This window comes from Haliotis asinina, chromosome 1, assembly GCF_037392515.1.
Source record: "Haliotis asinina isolate JCU_RB_2024 chromosome 1, JCU_Hal_asi_v2, whole genome shotgun sequence".
Taxonomy (NCBI): Eukaryota; Metazoa; Mollusca; class Gastropoda; order Lepetellida; family Haliotidae; genus Haliotis; species Haliotis asinina.
This window is the reverse complement of record NC_090280.1, coordinates 27617521-27645494: the sequence shown is the minus strand read 5'-3', so window position 1 is coordinate 27645494 and position 27974 is coordinate 27617521. Positions and strand designations below refer to the sequence as shown.

Here is a 27974-nt window from a genome sequence, read left to right as displayed (position 1 = left end):
TCCACAATTAAACAACTGTAACTGGCCCAAATACACACCTTACGTCAACACATATACTACTTTGAAGCAGGTAATCACCTCCAGGTTATTTCCTGTACATGGCCTGTCTGTTTTCTAGATTTTTTGATAACATGATGAGTAATTGGTGCTGCTTTTAGCATTATTCCAGCAATAAGACAGCAGAGGACACCAGGAATGGACTTCATATATTGTGCCCATGAGGGGAATCGAACAACAGTCTTCAGCGTGAAGAGTGAACGCTTTAATCACTGTCCTATCCCACCACCCCGTGAATGGGTAAGAATATACACTGAAAAGGACCTCAAAAAGCTGATATCCATAGCATTCTTTTCTTTAGGTTCTTTCCTGTAACTATTGTTGATCTGTTGTAAGGTTTTGTTTGCTCTCAAATGCGACAGTCAGGAACTGTAAGGCTATATGACAGCGGTCTCTAAATGATTGAGTCTGGACCAGACCAGACACATGAGTACTGATCTGGGCAATTGGAAGATAATGACACACATCAGCTAAGTCAGCACGTCTGACCACCTGTCTGTCACCTCTTGTGAGCATGGTAATCTGTTCTGACAGTTGAGACATTGTCACACACTCTGGTCATACTATGACAAATTTACCACAGTTTTATGCAAGAAATGTCTATCATATTGTGTACTGATGGAAAAAATCAATGATTGCATCAACTGTTTGAAATTTAATGAGGACACTGATTGGAGGTATGCCCAGACTTTGTCAGACCGATGCGAGAGCTCATAGGGGACATACTCGATACTGACATTCCATACTTAAACCAAAAACAATGAATAAAATCTGTTGTGCTAGTTTGCCATAATTAGATTCTGAAACTTTCAGTGATAACTTATATCTTTCTCTCAATATATTACACATCACACCACAACTTTGTTTAGTTTTGAAGCAATATTGCATTTCCTCTGCACCCATTCGGTACATCTGTGCATGCAGGATGTGTAAAACCCTGGTGATGTGAATGGGGTTCACATTGCTGCTGCTGCTGTTGCTGATGAAGCAACCATATTTCATATCTCATCCCGATGAGGTAATATGCTGGTATTATCAACATGGACACAGTCAGCTGACCACTGCTTGTATGATCCTTGAACACAAGTACAAGGCAAAGAAACAACAAGGCCCATCTGTTACCATCTTTATATGAGACTGCAATTCAAAACAACATTCCTCAAATGCCAGGACAGAAGCTCCAACTGCTCACTAACAGCAGCATCCCCAATGTGTAACATGAGTCCAGCTCAAAAGGCAACACCTACTGCACCTATCTACAGATATCAGTCCTGATGAGACTCACTTTGACAGCTGGGAGCAGAGTGACATTCTGAACCTCACACGCATAGTCTGCAAGCAGGTACACGACCACCTTGCTGAACTCCACCTTGACTGGCTGCAGCAGGCTTACTAGTCTGCAACATGGCTGTACAGTTACTGCAAAAACACTTAACTGTTGTATAAGTAGTTATCACTTACAATACTGGTGTGTAATTACTACACAGTTGTACAATTAGTTACTACACTGTTGTATCATTAGTTATCATACAATGTATAATTACAGTTATTACTTACTACACTATTGTACAACTAGTTATCACTACAATGTTGTATAATTACAGTTATCACATACTATCTTGTTATACAATTAGATATCACTTACTGGATTGTTGCATAATTACAGTTAATATCACTAACCTATTTAGTTATCACTACCCAGTTGTATAAATAGACATTACATATAAACCTTAAGTGTGCTTCTCACTATATATTCGGCCATCTCTTGTTTTCCCATAAAAACCGCATTTGAGGCTTTTGTTTTGGAGGGACAGGTTTTACTTTTTGTTAGAAAGACCGCTTCCCAGGGTTTACTCTTCCTAACTTCATATGAACCTCAACATTCAAATGATACATAAGTTCTTTGGTATGCATTCTAGAAGTTGAGTAGATGAAGAATAAGGACTATGATTTATGGATATACAACTTCTTTAATTCAGTGAGTTCCAAATTTATTACCCTGTACCATTTGCTTGACAGCGACATTAGTATCTATGTCAAAACGTTGCACTCACTGAATTAAAGAAGTTGTATATCCACATATCATAGTCCTTATTCTTGATAGTGTTTGAAATCAATTGAAAAATTGAGATTTTTCAAGATTAAACTCATGACAGAAAGATTTTCCAAAGGGGGATTGGAACCACAATTTTCTCCTCCATAGGTAGATGCTCTACCGCATGGCCACCGGGCTGATGAAGGTGGAGGGGTTAAATTATCTACTTATAGTTACTTCCATTAAATTGATTTTACGTGCACTTCAGTTATCGTTAGCTTCATTAAATGATCATCTGCATTGTAATTACCCATCATTGACAGCATGTATGTAAAACCATCGGGGTTACAGTGTCTACCAAAACCTTGGAGGCGTGTTTTCTCCTATACTTAGAACATTGTTGGATAATACATAGTTACAGTATAACCCTGACATCATGACACACCTATAAGACTAACACAAACACTTTACCTGGTAAGTTGGTTAGCACAGTGGACCATGCCGTCCACGTACTGTGGATCTGAAGCCAGCTTGTCCTGGCAGCCATGTTGGATGACAGACACCAGGAGATGTGGACTGGTTAAGGTAATACTTGATACTTATCCAAACTGCTGAATACTAATATGAACCACAAAGTGAGTGGATGACTGAGTTCTGTGTTACGCCACATTCAGAAATTTTCCAGTTACATACTGGCTGTTTGCATATAATCGAGTCTGGATCTGACAATCCAGTGATCAACATGAACCACAAAGAACACAAACAGGCAGAGAGAGACACATATACAAATCAGAGTGATACAGACACATGAAAACATAGGTAGGCAGACAGACACACATGAAAAAGATAAGTTGATGAAAGACATAAATAGAAGAACATATCAGCCATGTCTTGATAAAGTAAGATCAGTTCAGGCATGCTTTGATAAAAGACATCACTTTCATTGTGTCTTAACAGATAAACAGGATGTCATATTGCAGATCATTCAAGTGAATGGATATGTGAGTATGGTTAGCCATATTCCAGTAGTATCACAGTAGGGGGACGCCAGAAATGCGCTTCACACATTGCACCCATGCTGGGAATAGAACCTGGTTCATCAGATCATTCAAGGGACACAGATGTAAACATTGATAAATAAAAGACAAATATGATCATGATAGATAAGCATTCTTACACTGCATATCATTCATGAGACAGTCATAAAACTTAAACCAGTTTGTTGCTTTTTATCAATTTGCAGCATTTATTTGACAGTTCACATTCATGCAGTCTCCCATCAGACTCATTAGATCAGTGCCGTCATGGACATCCGGATGAAGTCTTAATCACCTGGGAGTTGACAACCATGTTCATTGATTGGTCCATTGAGATGATTTATTACTCACCAACAGCCATCCCAAATCGATGTCTTCAGAGGGTAAAATACACAGGTTACAGGACCTAAAAAGCTACCTTTTCAGTCTTGACTATGGATACAAAATGACATTTAGATTAAGTGAGGGAGTGAAACATCAGTCTTCAGTGTGACAAGCAAATGTTTAAACCACCACCACAACGACACATATGTTTTGTTACGTACAGATTCAAGTACATTTTTTGCTTTGAGTCTAGGATTGTGATTTAACCCATTCTGACACCTCTGACTTTGTGAGCTGACATCTGAGTGATGGTTTACTGGGAAGTGTATCATGTTACAAGAACTTCACTGCTACCAGGTAAAGTAAAGTGAACAATGTTGCGAAGGATATGTCTGATGTTGGCAACGTAGCTGGGAATGACAGACAGGACAGCATTAGGGTGGTGTATTATGAGAGCACTTAACACTTCCTGTACAGCAGTGCATGCTGGGATAAAGGAGCTGTAGGTGCTGCCCTCTAGTGGTACGACTTGACAACCATGAAGGCAGAGAACGGAGGTCTGTCGAGGTATCAATGTCTGTTGGTAAAGAAACATAAACCAATCACAGTTAAATAAACATAAGGAGTGAGTGAAGAAACCAAAATGAACAAGAACAAAAACAAGAAGACAGAGTAATCAGTATCCTCCTCAATGGCAAAATACTCTTCATGAAGGAGTTTACTAGCTATGATTTATGTCAAAAGTTTTGGCAATTATATAGCAAAGAAGAAGGAGAGTACTGAAAGGTTTCCAAATTCTGCCCAGAAAGGTGCACAACTCTAAACTTCAAAGATAATCTTGTTAACACTTAAACAAAATATTTATTCAGAATGAGTGAGTGAGTGAGTTTAGTTTTACGCCACAAGTTTGGGTCTATTTATTCAGAATTCCATAAAGGCACCAGTACATCACGAAATCTATCTATGTGCCAAGTTTGGTGAAGAAACATTTAACGGTTTTAAAATTGTGCACCTGAAAAGACTAATGTGCACAGATGTACGGATGGATGGATTGGGTCCATTTTAGTATCCACAACATGAGTTGCTAGAGATAAAAATATCACAGCTGTATGTGCGAGTGATTGAGTGAGTGAGTGGGTGGGTTTGCTTTTACGCTAGTTTTAGCAATATTTCAAATATATCAAAGCAGGGGACACCAGAAATGGGCTTCACACATTGTAACCTTGAGGGGAATTGAACTCGGATATCTGGTGTGATGAGTGAACACTTTAACCACCAGGCCATTCCACCACCGCACAGAAACACCTAACAACATATTCAACATACTTGCAGAGACCCGTATGACTTCCATTATTGTGTTAGGGCCAGTTTCACATCAGTAAACTTTAGGTAAAGACAGAAATTCATTTTTCAAAAAAAAAAAAATAATGAAATAACAAACGAAACACGAGTATTCAGTCTCCCATCAGCCTCATTAGATCAGATCCTCCACTGCTGAGTCAGGGGAATAACGTCACATCATCTGGGAGACAAGTTTGTTCTCTTGGAAGGAAATTTTTTTTGCATATACCAATCAGAATTTTATTCAAACTTGCAACTGAAATTTGGAGAAGCAAGTAAAATATATACCAAATATATGAATCCCCTTTAAAACCAACAATATAAGTCATTAATTTTCCTCGGGATATACATGTAGCTGATCCCTGTTGGAATTACACTTCCTGTGGGTGTTATAATTCATATCTTGTTATTTGCTTGCATGCATCACTTTAAGATCTGGCCCCGATTTCTTGAAACAAACTTAAGTTTTTACTCAAATCTCAAACTGAGTTTCACAACAGCTGAATTTTTTTTACTCAACTGTAGTTTTGAAATATAAAAACATTCAAACCACTAAAGAAATCTGTCCACAAAACTCAGATTGTCTACTAAGTTTGAGTTTGATACCAATTTCCATCCATTCTGGAAAATGCATGTTCCTGTGTTTTCTCAAATTTGAGCAAAAACTTGAACTTAAGTAAAACTCAGATTTAAGTTTGTTTTTAGAAATCAGTTACTGGTGTCTTTTAACATAGGCAATATATATTTGTTCAAACTCTTAATAACATTATAAGTCTAAATCTGGTGCATAAGTGACTGAGTTTTGTTTTACCTCACTCAGCAATATTCCACCTATATGGTGGCGGTCAGTAAACAGTTGAGTCTGGACCAGACAGTCCAGTGATCAACAACAGGAGCATACCTCTTATGACAAGCTTGGGTTAATGAAGATCAATTCTAAACTGGATCTTCAAGGGTCATCTAGTGTACAATACAAAAGCTATAAATATGTCCAGAGTTTCTTGTCCATGTCGCCCATCAGCCTCATTAGATCAGATCCTCCATTGTGGAGTCAGGTAAATAAGTTCACATCACCTGGGAGACAGGTAGGTTCTCTATGATGGAAAATTCTCCTTTTCAATCGAATGGAATATCTTCCGTTACTCATTTACTGAAGGTGTGAATATACTTGCTAGAATTTAATGATACTTGCCACTGAAAATAAGGAAAAGCACTCTAAAATTAATTCTAAACATGCTCATGCCTTGATATTGCTAGAAATTGCAAAGTCACTCACTCTCGGCAAAGTTAGCCATTAATTTTCCTCTGAGTATATATAGCTGCACCTACTGTTTTTAAGTCACTTGTCATCCAACTTGTGGGGTTGGGGAGAATAATTAATATTTTGACATTTGACATAAGTCACTGAAAGCTCTGATGCCTTCACACCAAACCAACTTTTTTTGTTCAAGGGTTTCATGACATTATCAGTTTGTGTTAATCAATATCTGGGGTCTAAAACGATGGCTTAAATACGTTTAGAAGTTCTATAGCAATCTCCCATCAGCCTCATTAGATCAGATCCTCCATTGTGGAGTCAGGTAAGTAAGCTCACATCACCTGGGAGACAGTCAGGGTACAGATATTTTCATCAACACAACTGTGTATTAAGACATAACCCACTACTAAATACAATTGACTCATGAAGGTCCAGCGTAGAATAGGTCTTCAGCAACCCATGCTGGCAATGAAAGATGACTATGCTTGTCGTAAGTGGAAACTAACGGGATCAGGTGGTCAGGCTCGCTGACTTGGTTGACACATGTCATCGGTTCCCAATTGCGCAGATTGATGCTCATGCTGTTGATTACTGGATTGTCTGGTCCAGACGCCATGTTGTTGGATGATTGCTGAGTGCAGCGTAAAACTTAACTTACTCACTCACTAAATACAATCACCAATATTTGATAAAACAACCCTCAATTTGAAACAAAAGAGTGAGTCTGAGCACCTGATCCTGTAGGTAGCCTCATAGTCTTAAGAAAGTTTCTTCACAAAGTCAGTGCACTGACATATTCTGAATGTATCTCAAAATAACAAAGTGTATGACAAAAAAACTAACATTATAACTCTGATCAGGGATACTCTACAACAGGGATAGGTCACTCACTTGCTTTCTTTATCATTTGTACTAATTATTAACGTGTGCCTCGTCATGCTCCAAAGCACACGGTGACTTAGCTCGTTCCCAGCGCAACTTCAGTTGTGTTTAACAGAACTTCAGCCAGTTTATTGTATCAGTCGGAATTTTAGAATGAATGAATGAATGAATTATAGTAAGAAATTAAGACCAAGAATTATGTGAATAAATGAAAGAAATAAAGAAAAAGAATAAAGAAAGAAGTACTTATGTGAATGAATGAAAGAATGAATGATACACCGCGGCTTTCCCTCCCAAATCATGTTAAAGAATGCAAAAGTATTGCGACAACATGTGCTAACATCAGCTGTCCTTTTAAAAAATCTACTCTGAGACATTTTGTTTACATTAATATTTAATCCAGATATCTTATTGCATGCGGTGAATGGAATGGACATTAACAAAATGTTAACTGTCACTGTCACACTGCCCTCAAAAATAAAGTGTATAACTGTCACAAAGCATTCTAAAACACCTTTCCAGTTTTGTCAAATAATAAGATCAACAAGAAAGAAAACAGTTATGGAACTAAAACCCTCAAGCATCACAAGCATCAATGGCGAATCAGATCAGATCGGCGATTTATCATATTTTTCACACACCTCAATTACACCCTAACAATTTTTTGTTTGCTTCATAAAACTGTCACTATAACTTGCAAATACCTTTCAACTAAAGGTATGTTTCCCTTCTAAAAATTAAACGAATGTGTGACAGAAGTTTTAATCGGCACAATTTAGTCTATCTTCGCGATGAATCGAGAATAGAAGCCAGTGAGCTATAACATACAGACTTGAAACTTTACTACAAATCTACTGTCCTAATACGGACACTAATACCAATTATTTGACTTAAACTGAAGTGACAAAATAGTTAACTTATCTTCTACATGTAGGATTTCAGTTGTTACAACAATCAGCAACCTGAATCAGCTGTTGAAAATAAACCGTGCTCACTACGATGCCACCATATTGGCTACACTGGTTACATAACGACCCGAGACATACATTCAGCGGCTTTTCGAGGAGTTTCTTGTCCCCCTGTATATAGGCTCCCTGCTCTGATCAATGTCATTCATTGTGGGGTAGAACAGAAGTCCTACAACTCGCAGGGGTCAAGCTGCCATACACGTTTACGTAATCCAAGAACTCTCTGTCGCCAACATTGTTAAACTTCAAATGATGTGTACATTTATCTTAAACATTACAAAGCATCATTATTTATCTATCCAGGAACTTGTTACACTGGGCACTTCCATTCAGAGTGAGGATGCCCGGATTAGCAGGGTTTCTGTGTACTCACATATCCATAGTTCAACATGGCTGTCTGTGAGCGGAGTATCGGCAGAGCCTGGTGAATGGCATCATCGGCAGGCAGACAGTGGAGCTGTTCCAGGCAGCTCTGGTAGTTCATCAATATCTACAACATGAACACTCATGCAGACTATCAGCCATGAAAGGCCTTTTTATGGGCTTTTCAAGGTCGAATAAACAATTTTAATGAACTACAGAGATATGTGTATATCCCCTGAGTAGTCAAATCCTGTAAGTAGTTGAGGGGTTGGTCGAATGTTGGGAATTGGTTGAAATCTCACAAAAGACCATTGGTTCATTACCAATGAGAAATCATCAAAAAGAACTTGTTGGTATTAGTTTCAGATTTTCCTATTCAGGTTGATATTGCAGATAGGTATAAAGTGGTTCTCTGTTTCCACTGTTTTGGTTTTTGTTTGCCTTTTTTTGTCTTTGCTAATGTTATATCCAATGTAAAATGATGCAACTTCCTACTTTAAAGTGATGACTAATATATCAAGAATGTAAACTTCCTGAAGTCTTCAAGAAATATTCAGTCATGACTTTTCAATAAGTGAAGTGTGTTTTCTAAGACTTAAACAACTTTTCTGGCCCTTCAAGTGTTTCAGACACCAAAAACAGTGGTTGCAAAAATTGTTTGTGTTCGATTATGAGAAAATGTGATCAACTGCTTGGTCATTTGGTCACTGCAATCAATTTTTAAGTATTTCAGTTAATTGGGACCACCACTAATCTATGTGTTTGTATCAAAGAAAGTCTCACATGTTGAGCAGCCACTGTAACCTCCACACTCTGCTCTTCAGTTAAGACCCCTGCAAGAAGCTTCTCCCAAACTGTCATGGCTGCCAGCATTTTGTCTTTCTGTGTCCACAACAGGGCTGGACACTGAAATAATTGTATTAACTACATCTCAGCAAAACGAATAATGTTTGCCTGTGTTAGGACGGCAAATATACTTTATTAGAAATAAATAGTGTTCAACGAACCTTGCCAATGGTCAGCATACATTGTCATTCTTAAATTCTATCACTTGAAGTATATTTCATCTCTCAACAAAGAGCATATATCCATAGTTTTTCATAGAATAAGTGCATTTATATATTACATAACAAATTAGTAGTTTCTCATTTGTACCTAAAGACAATAAAGTTAAAAACTCTCATCAAGCTGACCATGTTTGAGCTTTTTTCATGTAATTTGTCCAGATCCATTGTGACTCAACTGCCAACAGACACGAAAAGCCATGTTTGTGTTTGTGTTTTATTCTGTAAATGACGCTTACAGACACAGTTTCAATCAGCTGACGTTTTCCTGCTTAAAAGCATAGTTACTTCAAGTTAAACACTCACACAGATTAGTCCTGATCTGCAAACCGACATTCACATCATTATTAATGGAATAATTTCTATCTGGTACTCTGAAATATTCCTGCCAGTAAATAACTGCATCTGAATCCAGCGTTGGATATTGATTCAAGATGATCAAGACTTGAAGCTTAAACCATTTCTTCATCTGCTAGAGTGAGTGAGTGAGTGAGTGAGTGAGAGTGTGAGTGAGTGAGAGAGAGAGAGAGAGTGAGTTGTTTTATGCCACTTTCAGCAACATTCCAGATCATCATTTTTACTATAAGCATGGACCTGGAATCTTCATGGGTGCTTTGTGCCGTCTCACAAGCTAAGTTATTATAGAAACATATCTTCCCTCCTATCAGATTAGATCAGTTAGTCTCCGCTCCATGTGTGAGTCAGGAGAAAGTGTCTATCATCATGTGGAGAGTGGTCAGTGGTGAGTTTAGTTTTACATCACTTTCAGCAATACTCCACAAATTATCACAGCGAGGGATACCAGAATGGGGCCTCACACACTGTATTCATATGGGTATTGAACCTGGGTCTTAAGCATGAAAAGTGAATATTTCCACCACCCAACAAGTGTATAAACACTGTAGCAACCTCATCTGTTATAAGCAGCTTAAGTATTTTTTTCTCTGAATTCCCATAGGGTGCCAAAACTCTTGCAAAACATCGGACATTATTCCACTTACTGTTGTGTCCACAAGGTTGGCCAAAATGGTCTTGAAGAGGTCAAGGTCACAGGAAGTAATAACAGCAGCCAGAGTATCTTGGAGTGCTGACATTAAACTGTGTAGCTGACCAGAGCCATCTGGCTGTTCCAGTACAGGACTGTGATGTGATGACGTGTTCTGTTTTGGTACATGCCCATCAAGAAGATCCCTAACACTTTTATACAGTAAGTCAGCTCTCTGGTCATTGTCACCAGGCCCTGGTTTGTCTGTGACACTTTTCACATGTAGTGACGACATCATCAGTTTATGTTGGTCATGTGACCTGGTGACAGCAGACATAAGCACTTCATACAGTTTATGAACAATAACAGACGTCAAAACTGACTTGAGGAATTTGTGATGGTTGCATGCTGTCTGGATGAACTCAAGCAAAGAAATGTCACATCCCTGAAACATAAATAAACAGTTAACAGATAAACAGTTAGGTTTGTTCAATTTCCGGGATTCACTGGAATTCAACAAAGACAAATTTAGTTTAAAACCATCAGTGTCAGCGTCATTATGCCATCATTTTGATGAACACAATTCGACAAGGGTATTTGACCAATCAGTTTGCGGAAAGCACTCACAATTGGTTTACAATTATAAACAGATATATGGTACTCAAATCTTTTTCCTGCACCCAACCAGCTGATCAACCACAATATTCCAGCAATATCACATTAGGGGACACTAAGAATGAGCTTAACACATTGTACCCACTTTGGGAATTGAACCCGGCTACTCCACCGCCTCTGTATTCACCTAAGATGTAATATACTCAAGCTGACAACTTACATTCTCTTGCCCAATGTCTTCTGTCAATCTTTCTATGACGAACTCAATGTTTTGAGTGAGATTGTCATCCAGACTCCCTGTTTCAACATCTGGCTTTGCATCTTCATCAATCTCCATAGAAACTGCTTCTTTCTCTTTCCTTTTCATTTCCTTTCCAAAGTCTACACATGATTGGTTGACAACAAATCTGAAGCAGCTGATCAAATAGGAGGAAGGGGAGACAACTGTCTTCTTGCTTGGCACTGCCCTGAGGGTGCTGATAATGGTGTTGATGGCAGAAGACAATTTTACGAAGATTCCTCTGTAGCAGTCCCGAATTGCTGATGGCAGGGCTTGCTTCTGTAATTGCTGAAGACCAGAGAGACAAATGTTGTTAGAACAGGCAGAATCATTAAGGCCAGTCTGTGGTATTCTGTGAAAGAGACTAAACTACAAATCTATCCCCAATCCAAAACCACCTCATCCTGAGATATTCTCATGCTCTTGCACCAAATACTTTAAGGGCCATTCTAAGGAATTACATCCAAATATTTTCAGCCTCAACCCTAATGTACCCTTCAGCACCACTACAAATAACCACCAACTCAAAACGACACAACAATACATACGAGTCAATATGCAGCGAATAGCATTGAAATTTCCACGTTTCGAATAACATTTTATATAGTTTTTCAACCAACGACATTAAAGAAGATGTGGTATCAGACGTAAGATGTTGTGACTACTTACCATAGTGACATGTTTGAGGAATGCTGAGGCAAACGTAAACTTGGCCTTCTCGAGGTCAGAGGCCTTCTGGATCTTCTTGTGTTGGAGGTGGGCACAGCATAGCTCCAGGTCAGCACACAGCTGTCACAGAAACACTTCCAGATTAACATGGGGATTGATGTACCATTTTTCTTTCTCTCTGTAACCATATGACAGCGGTTGGCAAAGGATCAAGTCTGGATCAGACAATCCAGTGATGAAGCAGCATAAGCATCAATCCATGTACATGGATACGATGACATGTGTCAACAAGCATGGGCTGCTAAGTGAGTGACTGAGTTTAGTTTTATGCCACACTCAGCAATGTTCCAGCTATAAGATGGCAGTCTGTAGATAATCTAGTCTGGACCAGACAATCCAATGATCAACACCATGAGCATCAATCAGCATAACTGGGAACTGATGACATGTCAACCAGGTGGGCTGGTGAAGATTCTAACCCGCATCTTCGCAGGTATTATGTAGCAGATTAAGAGAGAGTTATCTTAAAGAATAACCTAGGGAGGTGTGTAAAAGATGCATCCCAGTACAAGGAGGAGAACCATCTACTCTGCCCATTACCTGGGCCATCCCTCACCTTTGTCATGTACGACTCCATCTTGGTGATAACAAGGAAATCCCTGACTATCACCTGACAAGTCTTGTCAACCAACATCTGTACTGGAGAATCTGTGGACTGAAAACAATAACCAAGTAGAAATATCCCACCATGGACAACAAATGAAAGATAGAACTAAGGTCTTTCTAGGGGCTTATCAACAATTGTTAGGAACTATAGAAACACATATAACACAGAAGTCATTAAATACACATGGTCAAACGTGGCATTGACCATAAAAGGGTAATAACCTGAGCTATATCACTTCAGTTGGAAAGTTTCGCTTTGTGATGGAGATTAATTAACATTCACTATCATTTCACTGTATTTTTGTCATGTACAAGTTTCTTGTAAAATCATAATTTGACAAGTACAGCTAATAATAATACCTTTTTAAAGCAAATCCCTTGTAATTATGGACTTTCCAAGGCAAAACAAATTTACTTAAGGCCTCACAAGGGTAAGATGTTCAAATTTACAGGTTTTTCAAGCCAGATCGAACCCCTGGAACAACTACTCAATGACACAGTGAACATGTCCCAAGTTTACACACTGACAGGTTGATGTATGCACCTCACAATCCAAAAGAACCCATTTGAAACACAGAGAACTGTCTATGCTATGTTAAACACAGGATTCCATCAAAATCTCTCGGGCGCACAGATAAAAAGGCTGACTCACTTGGGTGTCACAACATAGAGTAGTGAGCCATGTCAGGAAGACATCGGCACTGACTATCTGGAACACTGCCATGGGACCAACTCCATCAAGGAGGGTGGTGAGCAGGGGGATGATGGTAGAGTTGTCTGCAGTGCAGGATGCAAGCAGCGTCAAACCACAGAAACAGCGGACTCTCTCTGACGGAGACAGGAACTCAAGAGGCAGCTTCTCCAGGAGCTGAAACCAAACTCCAGTGATACACTGCCACTGTGAGGACTAGGTGAAGTGCACTCCACTGATGTTCAGGGTGCACTTGTGCAAAACAACCTTAGCGCTAAGACTGCCTATCAAAGGCCATGTTAAGGTATGTGAGTTACAGTCTCCTTCGGGCTAAGATCACTTTAGACAATGGTAGACTGGGACTTTCACAAAGCAACCTTAGTAAGGTTAACCTTGACTCCCATTCTTTAACACTGTGCTAAGGTTAACTTAATGACTTACGATCACCTCAGTGCTTTGTGAAAGGAGGTCACGGACATCCATGACTGCAGTGACTGTGTCAGCGAGTGTTTAAGCAATATCATGGTGGGGGCTCTCAAATGGACTTTACACATTGTACCTATATGAGGAATAAATCCCAGGGACTCCTTTCATGAAGCAACCTTAACTAAGGCTAACCGTAACTGCCATTCTTTAACATTGCACTAAGGTTAAGTTAATAACTTACCTTAGTGCATTGTGAAAGGATGCCCCCGTCTTTGGCGGGAAGATCGAATGCTTTACCCACTAGGTTACCTCACCACCCGTATTCTAACTGGAATCAGCACACATGCCTTTTGACAAACTGAGTCATGTTAACATGTATTTAATCTCCCATCAGATTAGATCAGTTAGTCTCTGCTCCATGTGTGAGTCAGGAGAAGTGTCTATCATCATGTGGGACATTGTTTGTTACAACATTTCACATAAATTTGGGATTACACTTTTTCAGTAAAGTACAGATTCTAGAACTTTTGTTGGGTTGAGTCCCAAGCATGTAATCCCAACATCTGAGCATTTTCCAAATGGCACTGAGTATACATAGCTTTCTGCCATGGGAGCCAGGCCAATTTGTACTTGTCAGAGGGGTACACAAAGTTCATGATCTAGACTACATGTTGTCCAACTTCAGTTTTCGCGGATCCACTGTGGCTGAGTGGGTTAGACAGCTGACGTGTGCTGCAAAATAGGCACCTGATTCAGAGAGTAGGGGCTCAACCCAGCAAAAGTACTAGAATCTGAAAGTCATGTTATAACGTGTTATATATAACCACTTACAAAATGGCATTGTGTATTCAAATTTAAAACATGATCAACATTATGGATGTATGGGAAAATCAACATGGTTTTTCTCACCTTCAGGAGCTGTAGCTGTCCAGGTTGGAGATCAAGAGGCTCCTCCGTGGTGGACAAGGTCTTTGTAACAAGGGCGGCAACTCCTTTTAACTCACCTAGGAATTCACTGAACAAATAAAGCGAGCGAGTGAGTACGGTTTTATGCTGATTTAGCAATATGTCAGCAATATCAAATCAATATCAAGCGAAGGACTCCAGAAATAGTCTTCACCTATGTGGGGAATCAAACCTGGGCGCTCAGTGTGAAATGTTTGAACCCAAACCCAAAATGGGCTTCAGACTTTTAACCCATGTGGGTAATTTATGACGTCACTGAGCCTGAGTCAACTCTTGTGTGAGTTACAAGGGACCTTTTCTGGCTCTGGATTCCGCTGGAGAGCAAGTGTTTGCCTTTAATAAGGCTATGTCACCTGCCATTAAAGAAGACCAAAATATTTATAACATACACGTCAATCCCGATCAGTCAAAAAGCTTATAATAAATTTGACTAATCAATGCATTCGAGACTGATATGTCTATGATGATAGAAAAAGTGGCTGGGACCAACAGGTACTTCGAGTTAAGCAAAATATTCAACACGCCGACTGATTTTACGGCTTTTACTATTATTTTATTTTTGGGTCACATACAAGATACCTGAAATGACTGGTGTCTGTCAAAATACTGAAGACATTGGGTGCAAAGTTTAATGAGATATCACATTTACATAAGTTTGAAAAGTGGTCAAAATGATGTGGTGACCTTAAAGATAAGACCAAAGTCACCCAAACTGATTGGTGTCTGCTAGTCCCCTAATTTAGGCTGTCACAAAATTTGAAGACATTGGGTACAAGAGTTCATGAGATGTCACGAGAACAAGGACCGGGATGTACGTACACATAGATGCTGCTGAATACATAGTCTCCGATTCCGCATTGTGGCGGGGGACAGTAATCCACTGTGGTAAAAAACATTGGCATCAAACAGACAAAAGAAACAGTTTATGTTCCATCAGATTAGATCAGTTACTTTGTGCTCAATGTGCGAGTCAAGAGACAGTGTCTAACATCATGAGGGAGATTGATGAGTCAGAACAAAACGTACGTGTCAACTTTCTCGGGTCTGTCAAGATTCATGGTAGCAAGCTCTGAGAGGCCCTCTATCACCATGGTTACTCCAGGGGACAATTTTCTCTTCTTCTTTGGACTGGAACACAAAATCTGAGTGCATCACATATTCAAATTATAAACTGCATAAACTTGTCATGCCAGTGAACGATTAGAGTTATGTGTTTGACAAAAGTGGCAAAGTATTTTCCTGAAGAGGTGGGTAAGGTGATCCACTAAACTAGTGAAGTGTTCGACTAAAGAGGTTGGTTTAACTGAAGAGGTTCATAAAAGTGTTTGACTTAAGTAAGGTGTTCAACAGAAGTGGTTGACTGAAGTGGTCGGTAAGGTGTTTGACGAAAGAGTGCAGTAAGGTGTTAGATTACATTGGTAAACTGTCAGCTACCAATGTAACTGATAACTGAAAGTTCCATTATATATGAAGGTGACACACCGTGACATGCTACAATCCACCTGACTCTACGAAGGACTGCTTGTTTACATACCTCTTCCCAGGGCCTGGACTTGGTGTAAGTTGTGGCCATAATGCTGCTATGATACAAGATTGCAAGTTCCTTGTTTCCATGGTAACTGGGGCCACAAGAAGACTATTGGTAAGAGAAGTTAAATTTAGGCAGCTGAAACAGAAACATCAATTAGTGATTAATTACAGTGGTTTGAAATGTAGATGAACACAAACAAGCAGGCCTTGCAAGCAGGTCAGCCATTCAGGATGTATGGTCCATAAGCTGACCTATGCAAAATGCCCTGCCATTTACAGAATCTACTGGGTCATCAATAAAAAACATTCATACTTAACTACAGCCAGCAAAGGTGACTACTCTCATCATCATGGGACAATACCCCGGCCAGCAAAGGGACACTACTCTCATTGGCAAGGGATACTAACCCAGCCAGCAAGGGACACTACTCTCATTGGCAAGGGATACTAACCCAGCTCGCAAAGGGACACTACTCTCATTGGCAAGGGATACTAACCCAGCCAGCAAAGGGACACTACTCTCATTGGCAAGGGATACTAACCCAGCCAGCAAGGGACACTACTCTCATTGGCAAGGGATACTAACCCAGCCAGCAAGGGACACTACTCTCGGTGGCAAGGCACAATACCCCAGCCAGCAAGGGACACTACTCTCACTGGCAAGGGACACTAACCCAGCCAGCAACGGACACTACCCCAGCCAGCAAGGGACACTACTCTCATTGGCAAGGGATACTAACCCAGCCAGCAAGGGATACTACTCTCACTGACAAGGGATGCTTCCCCTTTCAGAAAGGAACACTATCTCACTGGCAACAGACACTACCCCAGCCAGCAAGGGACACTACTCTCTGTGGCAAGGCACACTACCCCAGCCAGCAAGGGACACTAACCCAGCCAGCAAGGGACACTACCCCAGCCAGCAAGGGATACTAACCCAGCCAGCAAGGGACACTACTCTCATTGGCAAGGGATACTAACCCAGCCAGCAAGGGATACTACTCTCACTGACAAGGGATGCTTCCCCTTTCAGAAAGGAACACTACTCTCACTGGCAACAGACACTACCCCAGCCAGCAAGGGACACTACTCTCGGTGGCAAGGCACACTTCCCCAGCCAGCAAGGGACACTACTCTCACTGGCAAGGGACACTAACCCAGCCAGCAACAGACACTACCCCAGCCAGCAAGGGACACTACTCTCATTGGCAAGGGATACTAACCCAGCCAGCAAGGGACACTACTCTCATTGGCAAGGGATACTAACCCAGCTCGCAAAGGGACACTACTCTCATTGGCAAGGGATACTAACCCAGCCAGCGAGGGACACTACTCTCATTGGAAAGGACACTAATCCAGCCAGCAAGGGACATTACTCTCACCAGCAAGAACAGTAAGCTCATTGGCAAGAAATATAAGTAAATAGATTGTGTATGCCACATTTTCCATTCATTTTTCAATCTCTCATTTTACAGCTTTTTAACCCTAAAGTACTTTTCCAAAAATATCTCCACACATTGGACAATTCTAAACAGAAAAGTACTACTTCAAAACAAAAGGGACATAACTCTTAAGTATGAACTGATTACCTTGTCTTGTTTGGGTCTCCAGCTGTGGCCACTATAAACTGGGCTATCTTCTCACAATGTTGAGTTGACAGGCCCGTGGCGAACACTGGAAGGTTGGACACCAGCATCTGCCAGTTGGACACCACACAGTTGTCTCCGTTTATACTACATGGCTGAGAAAATAAAAATCCCATTATTACTGATATTTCATGTCTGTGAACACATATTTCATAATTGTGCTCAATGTGATACACCTTTGCTAATAAATATTGCTATAGAAATATATCCTTTGCTTCAGTGATGCCGACAGTAACACTATGTATGTTTTAACATAGATGGATGTATCATTGTTATAAAGTTGACGTGACTTTCTACTAGAGTTTGTTAGATTCTGTTTAGCAGTATCACAAATAATACTGAGCTTAGTTTAGACTGACTGACCGACCAACATAGCAGACACAGAACCAACATTGCAGATGATAAACCCATCAGACATATTAGATAAGACATCCATGTGTGAAGTCATGAAGGAAATGAACATCACACGGGATCATCAGTCCACCATTTATTCTTCACGACTCAACCAAATATGTACCCACCTGCCCGTCCCACGATGCACTTCGATGATAATCAGTGACATCTGCTGGAAGGTTGATGATCCTGTTGATGGCCATCTGTACATTTTCGTCTGTCTTGTTTTGTTCTGGAGAAAACAGCAGGAGAGCCTTCAGCTTCTGGATGTTCAGCAAGTCCTAGAAAAAAACATTTGAATGTGAGAAAGTATTCAGCGTTTCACCTGCATCACAAGTAACTGATGTTAGAGAGTTTTCACTACCATGTGGACTGCTGCAAGTATGTTTTCTCACAAACACACTTTATTCAAGGTAAGTCCACAGCTTGCTTAGGCTATGATTGCCAACCATCAGACTCATTAGATCAAAATATCCATGGTGATGTCATGATCAGGTATAGCACATCATCTGGGAGGCAGACATACACCCTGCGTGGATGGATGGGTGAGTGAGGGGGTCAGTGAGTGAGGGGAAAGTGAGTGACAGAGTGAGAGGAAGGGTCAGCGAGTGAGTGAAACGGAGAGAGTTGGGTTTAAAGCCACCTTCAACAGACAGTCATATCACTGGTTCAGACCATCTAAGATGCTCACTTTTGTGAAACCAATTTGGTGATGACAAACCTGGGAGTCAAGATTCAAATCCATTATTATTACTTTCTTTCAGACAACTCGGCAATTATTACTTTCTTTCAGACAACTCGGCACACCAAACCATCTTTAGACAGATGGGCAACCTGTGTCCAAAATGTCATTAATCAAATTGATGTAACAGTGTACGAGTGATGACACTGTCTGCAATTTGCCTTGAAACAAATGACGGTCTGTGTGATAGAATTAATGTACATGAAACAACTTACCAGCAAGTACTGCAGGCCTTTATTCTGTGACTTCTTCACTTTCTTATGTATCTTCTGCCACCTCTCTGCAGCAAAGTAGGGATGAACCAGTTCAAAGTCATGCTGATGGGAAACTGCGTCTGTTCTGAGTGTGAGGCTAGCTCTGTATTTCTTGTCATACAAAGCTAGCAACAGCTTCAGCTCCCCCCATGTGTAACTCAAGAAGAGAGCTGAATCTAAGAGCTGTTCTCCCTGAAATAGGAAAACATGGCAATAAGTGAGATGTGGTATTTTCAAAGATTTTTTTCTCCAAAAAACAAGATCATTTTTTAAATAGGAATAAAACTGGTACACAATGATGTCAACAAACAATGGGGCACGGTGGCTTTCTTCAGTTAGGTTCATGAAGAAGCATTTCTCCTACATATCCCATTTCCTCCAACACTGGGCCTTGACTAAATGCCCAGCAGTTTTTACGCAAATGCATTTCTGAAAATAATCATGTCCGGACCAGACAATCCAATGTCTGACATCATGAGTACTGATACATGCAGCGGGGTTAGTATGGTTTTATGGGCTTGAACCAATTCCAGCAAAATCCCTGCAGGGGACACCAGAAGGTGAACGCTTTAACCACAAGGCTAAACGATCAGCCTACAATGATACAAAATCAGCTAAGTCCGCAAGTGATTTCTCCATAAATGTCACCCTTCAAGACAAGCATACAGATTCTTATGGACAAGTATTCTATCAGATGTTCTCTAGAGTTCCACAAGCGGCGAGGCATAACTGTTGACTGACCAAGTTATATAGAGGCTGAGGATTTCACTCAAATGAATTTCTGGAAATGATCCCAGACAATCCAGTGACCAACATCATGAGCATAGATACATACAAAATAGGTGTCACTATATGAATTCAAATGAGACAGTGAATTTGATCAGCCCATCAGTTCAGTTGCTCTTCATAACAAGGACACTGATAGTATGGGTGACTATTGCCGGGGAATCAACCATTGCAATAGCAATGGTTTATTGCAACCAACTATTGCAATTCCTTTGAATGGCCTCATTTCAAGTCATTTCCCAAATAGTTCCAGTAGATTTAGTCTCTTTTAGTAACTCCCAAGAAACTTGAAACCCAGATCATATAAACAGTTTGAAGTTAAACTTCTTGTTATTCACAATTTCAAACTCTTGGTTGCATGCATTGTTTGCCACCATGAATGTCTGAAGGTAACAGCGACAGATAACTCTAAATAAAAGTGAAAAAATCTGATATTTCTTGTATTTTGTGCCGTGCACTTATCAACACAGGTCAATTCCTATACGATCCCATAGTCACACATACTATCTATGCCTCAACAATTTTTTGTTTCTACCATCGATTAAATACTATCGGACACCCAACAATTGCAATCAATTGACGATTCGATGCATCATTACAGCCTAACTGACTAGTGAGAGGCATACTTGTACACTGACCAGGTCATAGAGAGGCTGGAGGATTTCACTCTCTGTCTGGGACATCAGTTGGTGGGCTGTACGGGCAGTCACCTCAGTGATGGTGTAGTCAGCCATCTTGACACCTCCAAGGTACAGCCGGAGTACTGTTGCCACACACCGCAACTTGCTGGGCAATCCCACATCTGATTTGAACAACACACCATTTACACAAACCATTTCAAGAGACAGACAATATTTCTCTAGCAAATAACAAAATACTTTAATGAACAGAATTTAGTATACAACAAGGATGTCTTGACATTCAACCAGCACCAGACAAACTACTGGCAAACAAAAATAAGTTGGTCTGGTGCAGAAAATATGAGAAGTTGGCAGTGCACAGTAATGAGCAAACCCATTTGGTTTGTGAAAGGTCCAGATGTAGGCTACTGCACGTGCAGTGCATGACGATGAAATTGACTCTACATGTTGCTGCACACGCCTTGCTCCTAATATTCTCATATGGTCCCAGACAACATGAGGCCGCTTTGCTCACAACGGCAAGTCCCAGTGAGCGGCACTCAAACATGCTAATACGGGTCAATTGTAAGGTCTGTGCTCAACTTATCCTTGTTTGCCATTAGTGGTCAATACAGTCAGCACCAACTCTGCCATGCATGTCCCTGTCCCCATCAGCCTCATTAGATCAGATCCTCCACTGGTGAGTCAGGAAACTGAGTTCACATCACCTGGGAGACAGGTAGTTTTGGGCTTTGTGAAGACCCATTGAAGGTTATCATTGATTACTAACTCTTTTCTTTGATGTGCATTTTGGGAGAGATTGAAAAGATTTTTACACTGATCAAAAATGAGTTTTAAAATATGAATACATCTGTTCATTCCACACTGACAAAATTACTGAGCGAAGTTGTCAACAACAGACGTACACACGATGCCATCACCCTCTAAACAAGCAAATGAATCCAGGTATTTATGACAGCACAGTTAGCATCAATGACAATGATTCCAGCATTTCATTAAGAGTATCGTATCAAGCCAACTTCACCTTCTGACTTATCCACGAGGGGTTCGATGTATCGGGTCTTCATTTCCTCGACCAGCTTCCCCCAGATGGCAACCACTGTGGTCTGTGGCAGCCCCTGAACCAGGTCCTGGAACCTTCAACACACACTGTAGTGTTATTACACATGGTATTACGGGCATTATCACATGTACAAAGACTATGAATCTCTTATGCAATCTGGTCCAATAAGAAACCAGTTTGGCTAGTTGTGTAATTACTTTGGGACACCTGCTGTTGAATAAAAAACAATTCTGAAATGTTTCTTAAAAACAACCTAATTTTAAGAACCTCAAGTTCTTCACTAAAATGATCTCTACAGTGGGTTTTATCCAGAAACAGTCAATACTTAGCACTGCTTTACAATTACAACCCCCTGTTCAGCAGCATAAATGCAACTTGCCACATTTCTGTTTGTACTAACTCTCACATTACCTTAAAAAGGCACTAATACGCCAATAAAATCATGAAGTATTTGAAGGTTTGGAGCTGTGCTTTACATTATTGTTAGCACAACTGACTATGATTTTGAGGAGTGTTGAAGCATTAGATTTGAAATCACTGCACTTGTTTTTCAGTGGTGGCCTTCGTTTGTCCTGTCTATATATGATGTCTATAAACAGAAAGTTTCTTCAGGTAGAAATCCCATCAGATTAGATCAGTTAGTCTCTGCTCCATGTGTCAGTCAGGAGAAATGTCTATCATCACCTGGGAAGATCACACCTGATTATTTCAGAATTGAGGTTGTGAAAGGAAACTAGTTGATTTTCAGGGGCTAAATCATATAATTGCATATTCTGGGCATGTTTTGAACATTTTTGAAACAGTGTCGCAGACTGACACTCGGAAGCACAGCTCTACAAGTGTTTGTTAACATGCAGGACATAAGAGAGTCTCCTTGTGCTGCTATAGGCAATGTTCCAGCATTAAATTACATTTGTATTGTCAATCCTATTCTCTACTTGCTTCATTACCTTTCAGGAATGAGCGATGAGTAGCAGTTTCAATTTAAAGACTGTATTTTATCAATCTGACATTTACGTTAATATTCCAATACTTTGAACAAAAATCTTAGATTACTTTGTAAAACTGAGCTGAGGAATAATATTGCCTAAAAATTGATTCTGACCTCACTGAGGTATAACGGAAGTGTTGCAGAGCTTCTTAAAGCTATATCCTGCAGCTATGTCATACTTAACAATGACTCTACTGACTTCATTGAGGTATAACGGAAATGTTGCAGAGCTTCTTAAAGCTATATACTGCGGCTATGTCATACTTAACAATGACTCTACTTATTTATAATGTCCACACTCGTACTCAAGGCGTTAACACATTGTAACCCCTGATAACCACAGGTGCCTGGGGGCGCTGGAAGTTAGGTTAACAGTTATATGACATATCCCACCGGGTACCCATTTTCTGCTGTACAATGCCATACTTGCCTATCTATGAAGACTCTTGGACAGGGGAGGCTGCTGAGCTTGTGGCTGCTGTCAAATATGGCAGATGTTATGTATGTGACAAGCTTGGGCATCTGCCTCAGTTTGAAGTAGGTGCTGAACAGCTCAGACAGGAAGTTGCCCAACTGGGAGCTGCTAGACGTCTGTCAAGGAGGATAAACAAAGATTCAAGCTTCACATTTGACCAGCAGGTCCCATACTCTTACTTGTTTTATGACAAGCATGGATTGCTGAAGAGTGACACTCAGTTTTATGACAAGCATGGATTGCTGAAGGGTGACACTCAGTTTTGTGACAAGCATGGATTGCTGAAGGGTGGCACTCAGTTTAATGACAAGCATGGATTGCTGAAGGGTGACGCTCAGTTTAAAGACAAGCATGAATTGCTGAAGGGTGGCAGTCAGTTTAATGACAAGCATGGATTGCTGAAGACTAATTCACTTTCACATGGTGACATGGTGTCTACCAATTTGTCATGTTTCAAATATTCCATCATCCACTGTGTCCCATCAGATTAGATCAGTTAGTCTCTGCTCCATGTGTGAGTCAGGAGTAAGTCTCTATCATCATGTGGGATAGCCAGCTTTAAGAGTCTCCCTCCACCCCCATCGCCTCCCCCACATGCTGGTCACCTACCTGTGTAACTGTCAGCCAACCATGTGTGAGCAGATGAGACATCTTTGGCTCAAGTATCCCATGATTCATCTGCAGCAAGGTCAAGGCCGTCTCATACCAGGCATCCTCCCTAGAAGGCATATTGTCACATTAATGAACGCAGAGATTACCAAAAGTGTTTAAGCTCAATACAACACTGGGAAGTTATAAAAGGCATGAGGAATTAGGATACCAGATGCTCATTTAGATCAGCTTTTCCAACCTGAGTCACCAATTGTTGATTTACACTGAATTCAGCAATATTACAGCTATATGGCAGCACTATGTAAACAAGCTAATCTGGAACAGACAATCCAGTGATCAACAGAATGAGCCTTAATATACGCAACTGGGAAACGAATGATGTGTTGCCTTTTACGAATCGAATGAGTTGCTGAAGACATTCTCAAACCAGACTTTCACTGCACATTCATTACACAGCTATGAATTGAACCCTGATCTTCAGCCAGATGAGAAGACCCCTCCACTACACCACCATCCCGGGTAGTGTGAACTGTCCCCACTTACACTGGAATGGCAAGGAGGATCTCGGCCAGCTTCCTGTAGAACTTCAGCTGACTTCCCCCTGTCTCGTTGTCCTTGGCAACGTTGTAGACATCAGCATCCTTCACTTGCTTCAACATGGCAGAGACAGTCCTCATCACCTGCAGTGTCTCCAGCGTCCTAGAGGGGGCAGCACCATCTCCATCTAAACCAATAAGATTGCAGAGATGCTGCAGCATCTTCTGACACAGGGTCTTGTCATGGCTGGAAGATAACGACAACTACATCACTATAGGTTCAGGTTTTGAGTTGCTGAATTTCATTTTGATCAAACTATTGTAGGGTTGTCACACTAAGAATCACCATAACCTTTGGGAAAAAGAATAGTATTTTGGGAAAAAAATAACATTTATATATTTATTCTGACTCATACAATTGCTCAAATGCTTTTCGCAACTATGAAGAATCACTTCTATTAATAACTACATTCAAGACAATTTGACTCAACATTTTGGAAATTTGGGGTCAGGTATAAAATCAAAAGAAACATTGAAACTTACTCTTTCAACAAGTTGCTGGATTTACTACTTCAGTGAGAAAGAGGTCTAAGGTCTGTCAGTATTGAAATAAAGACTGAGTGAGAAACAGCTGCATGAGGACACCGGTTTATAGACTGGGTCATGCAAGAGCAAGAATGTTAAACTCAAAAGGTTTCTAAATAATCCCGTTTGGACAATTCTTAGAGCAGCAGTGGTATGATGACACAAGCAAGTCACCAAGATCCACTGTCACCCTGTCACTGACCAATACTGCTTGCTGGGGACATGATATCTGATACCATTTAAGATATGATGAATACCTTATGCACTAATCAAGTCAGCGAACCTGAAAACCCAATCTCCTCAGTCGGTTCTACGACAAGCACGAGTTCCTGAAAACTACCTCTAACACAGACCTTCACATGTGTCCCATCAGATTAGATCAGTTAGTCTCTGCTCCATGTGTGAGTCAGGAGAAACAGTCTATCATCACGTGGGCTAGTCAGCTTTAAGTCAGAGACCAGACTGATCTCCCTTCCTCTGGGTCCAGAGACCTGAATGATCCCTGCCTTCCCCTGGGTCCAGACCAGACTGAACTCCCCTTCAACTGGGTCCAGACCAGACTGATCTCCCTTCCCCGGGTCTAGAGACCTGACTGATTCCCCCTTCCCATGGGTCTAGAGACCTGAGTGATCCAATTTCCCCTAGGACGTGGGACATGACCCCCCTCTGTCAAATCACTTGAATAAGTGTCCATCATTATCAGGGTAAGACAACCTGAAGTTACCAAAGGTTCAGGGACCTGACTGATTCCCTCCCTCCACCCTGTGCAGGGACATGACTGACCCCTTTCTGCCAAGTACCGGACTACTCACACATTAAGGAAGGCTCCCAGGAACCTCGGCAGGAAGCTGAACACCACCGCTGTCCAGTCACAGGACACCTTCACCAGCTTGTCTCCAGTCTGAAATGATCTTCAAATGTAAGTTCTGTTTTGTATTCTACAAAAAATATGCTGGCTGAAGGTTAAAAGCAAAAGCAGTTTTGTAATTTTTCAGGTATCTTGCATGCCACAGAATAGGTTAAATTAACCTGAAAGACATAATATGATCAAAACATCGTACATGAAGGGCAGCAACATTTTAATATATTTCATAGACACACTTTAGCAGAAATTAAAACACTAATACATGATAAATTGGGATTGGTATTATGTATGATTATGATGGTCTGTCATGCTGGAGTATTATTCACAGCAGGTGAAACAAAAACATTACCTTGCCATTCAACAGGTTTCTCAATGTGCCAAACAGATTTTCTAGTGGTCTGCAACCTTCACTACCAGTTTTATCGCCTCCCTTGCCAGCATTGAGATATCTGCGGTACATTTCTCTGTGAGAGCTGAAAGTAATATTGACAACAGACACCTGTACTCATAATATTGTAAGTCCTACTGTACAAGTCTTGCATACGCACAGGTATTTTTTTGTACATGTAGCCAATTCTTGATAACAGATAAATGTAATTTTCTGAATAAAATTGATCTCTCATACTTATCCTGACGCCTGCCTATTATGCTTACCTCCTCACTCTATGCAAAGACAGTGGAACACTTGAAATCCCTTGAAGTTCTCTTCTAACTGAAGAAGATCATTTAGATTTAGATTTTCTTTTACTAGAGCCAGCTTCCTCACTTGATCGACTCAGGGTTTGTTCTCTGTGACCAGGTGTTGATCGTATTACAAACTTGTCCATTTTTCATACAACATTCGCTTCCCTGACAGCGGAAGTTTGACAAATGTTCGCGAATGAGCTCATGAATATTAATCAGGGATATAACTTTCAGCCAATCGTAATGCTGCATCGTATCGAATTCTCAGAAATAGCCGAGGGATCACTTCCACGATTTTGTCAACGCGACTGTGCCTTATAGTAACAATTGATTTGACTGGTTCTCTACCAAGGAATTCCCAGGAAGTTATGAAATCCAGCCAACCAGAGAAGAGTTGACATTCACAATTTATTACAACACTAATATTCGTGACCGTCAGAACGAGTGCGGGAGGGGACTGATGAATGAATTTGATCTAGGACATTAATTTTTGGCACACTGTATTTTAATGGAACGAATGAATGAGATTCGGTATTTACTTGTCCGCGGACGACTAACTTGTAAAAACTGACTTGTCAGTGTCAATTTTTTCCCGAGTCGGACGAGTCGGACATAGTAATTCCACACCACTGAGATGTACAATACACTCAGTCCTCGGCAGCCTCTCTAAACCCGCTAGTGCGAGCATTCGAGGAGTCAATGGAAGGAGGTTCATCCATATTGCAATGCAATGGTACAGCCGACGGTGATGATTTGATGCATGCGATGCCTCCTCTTCATCTGACGGACCTAATGCAGCTGATGAACGGTCATCTAGGGTGACTGTAGTTGTAGCTGGTGACTGGCGTCTCCATTCCTCTTCTGAACAGTGATCCATCAGCTTTATGATATGGGTGGTGAACTGTTGCATAAAGGGGCTGGTGTCCAGTGACTTTGGTGCATGAAGAGGCCGGTGTCCAGTGACTTTGGTGCATGAAGAGGCCGGTGTCCAGTGACTGCTGTGCATGAAGAGGCCGGTGTCCAGTGACGGCGGTGCATGAAGAGGCCGGTGTTCAGTGACGACGGTGCATGAAGAGGCCGGTGTCCAGTGACGGCGGTGCATGAAGAGGCCGGTGTCCAGTGACTGTGGTGCATGAAGAGGCCGGTGTCCAGTGACTGCAGTACATGAAGAGGCCGGTGTCCAGTGACTGCGATGCATGAAGAGGCCGGTGTCCAGTGACTGCTGTGCATGAAAAGGCCGGTGTCCAGTGACTGCGATGCATGAAGAGGCCGGTGTCCAGTGACTGCAGTACATGAAGAGGCCGGTGTCCAGTGACTGCGGTGCATGAAGAGGCCGGTGTCCAGTGACTGCGGTGCATGAAGAGGCCGGTGTCCAGTGACTGCAGTACATGAAGAGGCCGGTGTCCAGTGACTGCGATGCATGAAGAGGCCGGTGTCCAGTGACTGCGGTGCATGAAGAGGCCGGTGTCCAGTGACTGTGGTGCATGAAGAGGCCGGTGTCCATTGACTGCGATGCATGAAGAGGCCGGTGTCCAGTGACTGCA

At 41.1% G+C, this 27974-nt stretch overlaps 1 protein-coding gene across 1 annotated transcript in view; it reads right to left on the bottom strand.

Moving 5' to 3' along the window:
• LOC137289750 (unhealthy ribosome biogenesis protein 2 homolog) overlaps positions 1-27974 on the bottom strand; it is a 34957-nt gene that overhangs the window by 725 nt on the left and 6258 nt on the right. Inside the window, exons 7-29 of the mRNA XM_067820873.1 lie at positions 26096-26219; positions 25694-25782; positions 24304-24543; positions 23758-23866; positions 23104-23264; positions 21644-21756; positions 20617-20780; positions 19154-19384; positions 18325-18477; positions 17747-17898; positions 16162-16293; positions 15654-15755; positions 14571-14676; positions 13197-13412; positions 12495-12593; positions 11879-11998; positions 11150-11497; positions 10331-10759; positions 9049-9171; positions 8276-8392; positions 3844-4030; positions 2564-2663; positions 1343-1454 (exon numbers count right to left, since the gene is read on the bottom strand). Of these exons, the coding sequence (XP_067676974.1) occupies positions 1343-1454; positions 2564-2663; positions 3844-4030; positions 8276-8392; positions 9049-9171; positions 10331-10759; positions 11150-11497; positions 11879-11998; positions 12495-12593; positions 13197-13412; positions 14571-14676; positions 15654-15755; positions 16162-16293; positions 17747-17898; positions 18325-18477; positions 19154-19384; positions 20617-20780; positions 21644-21756; positions 23104-23264; positions 23758-23866; positions 24304-24543; positions 25694-25782; positions 26096-26219 (3727 nt within the window). The remainder of the gene's footprint in view (positions 1-1342; positions 1455-2563; positions 2664-3843; positions 4031-8275; positions 8393-9048; positions 9172-10330; positions 10760-11149; positions 11498-11878; positions 11999-12494; positions 12594-13196; positions 13413-14570; positions 14677-15653; positions 15756-16161; positions 16294-17746; positions 17899-18324; positions 18478-19153; positions 19385-20616; positions 20781-21643; positions 21757-23103; positions 23265-23757; positions 23867-24303; positions 24544-25693; positions 25783-26095; positions 26220-27974) is intronic.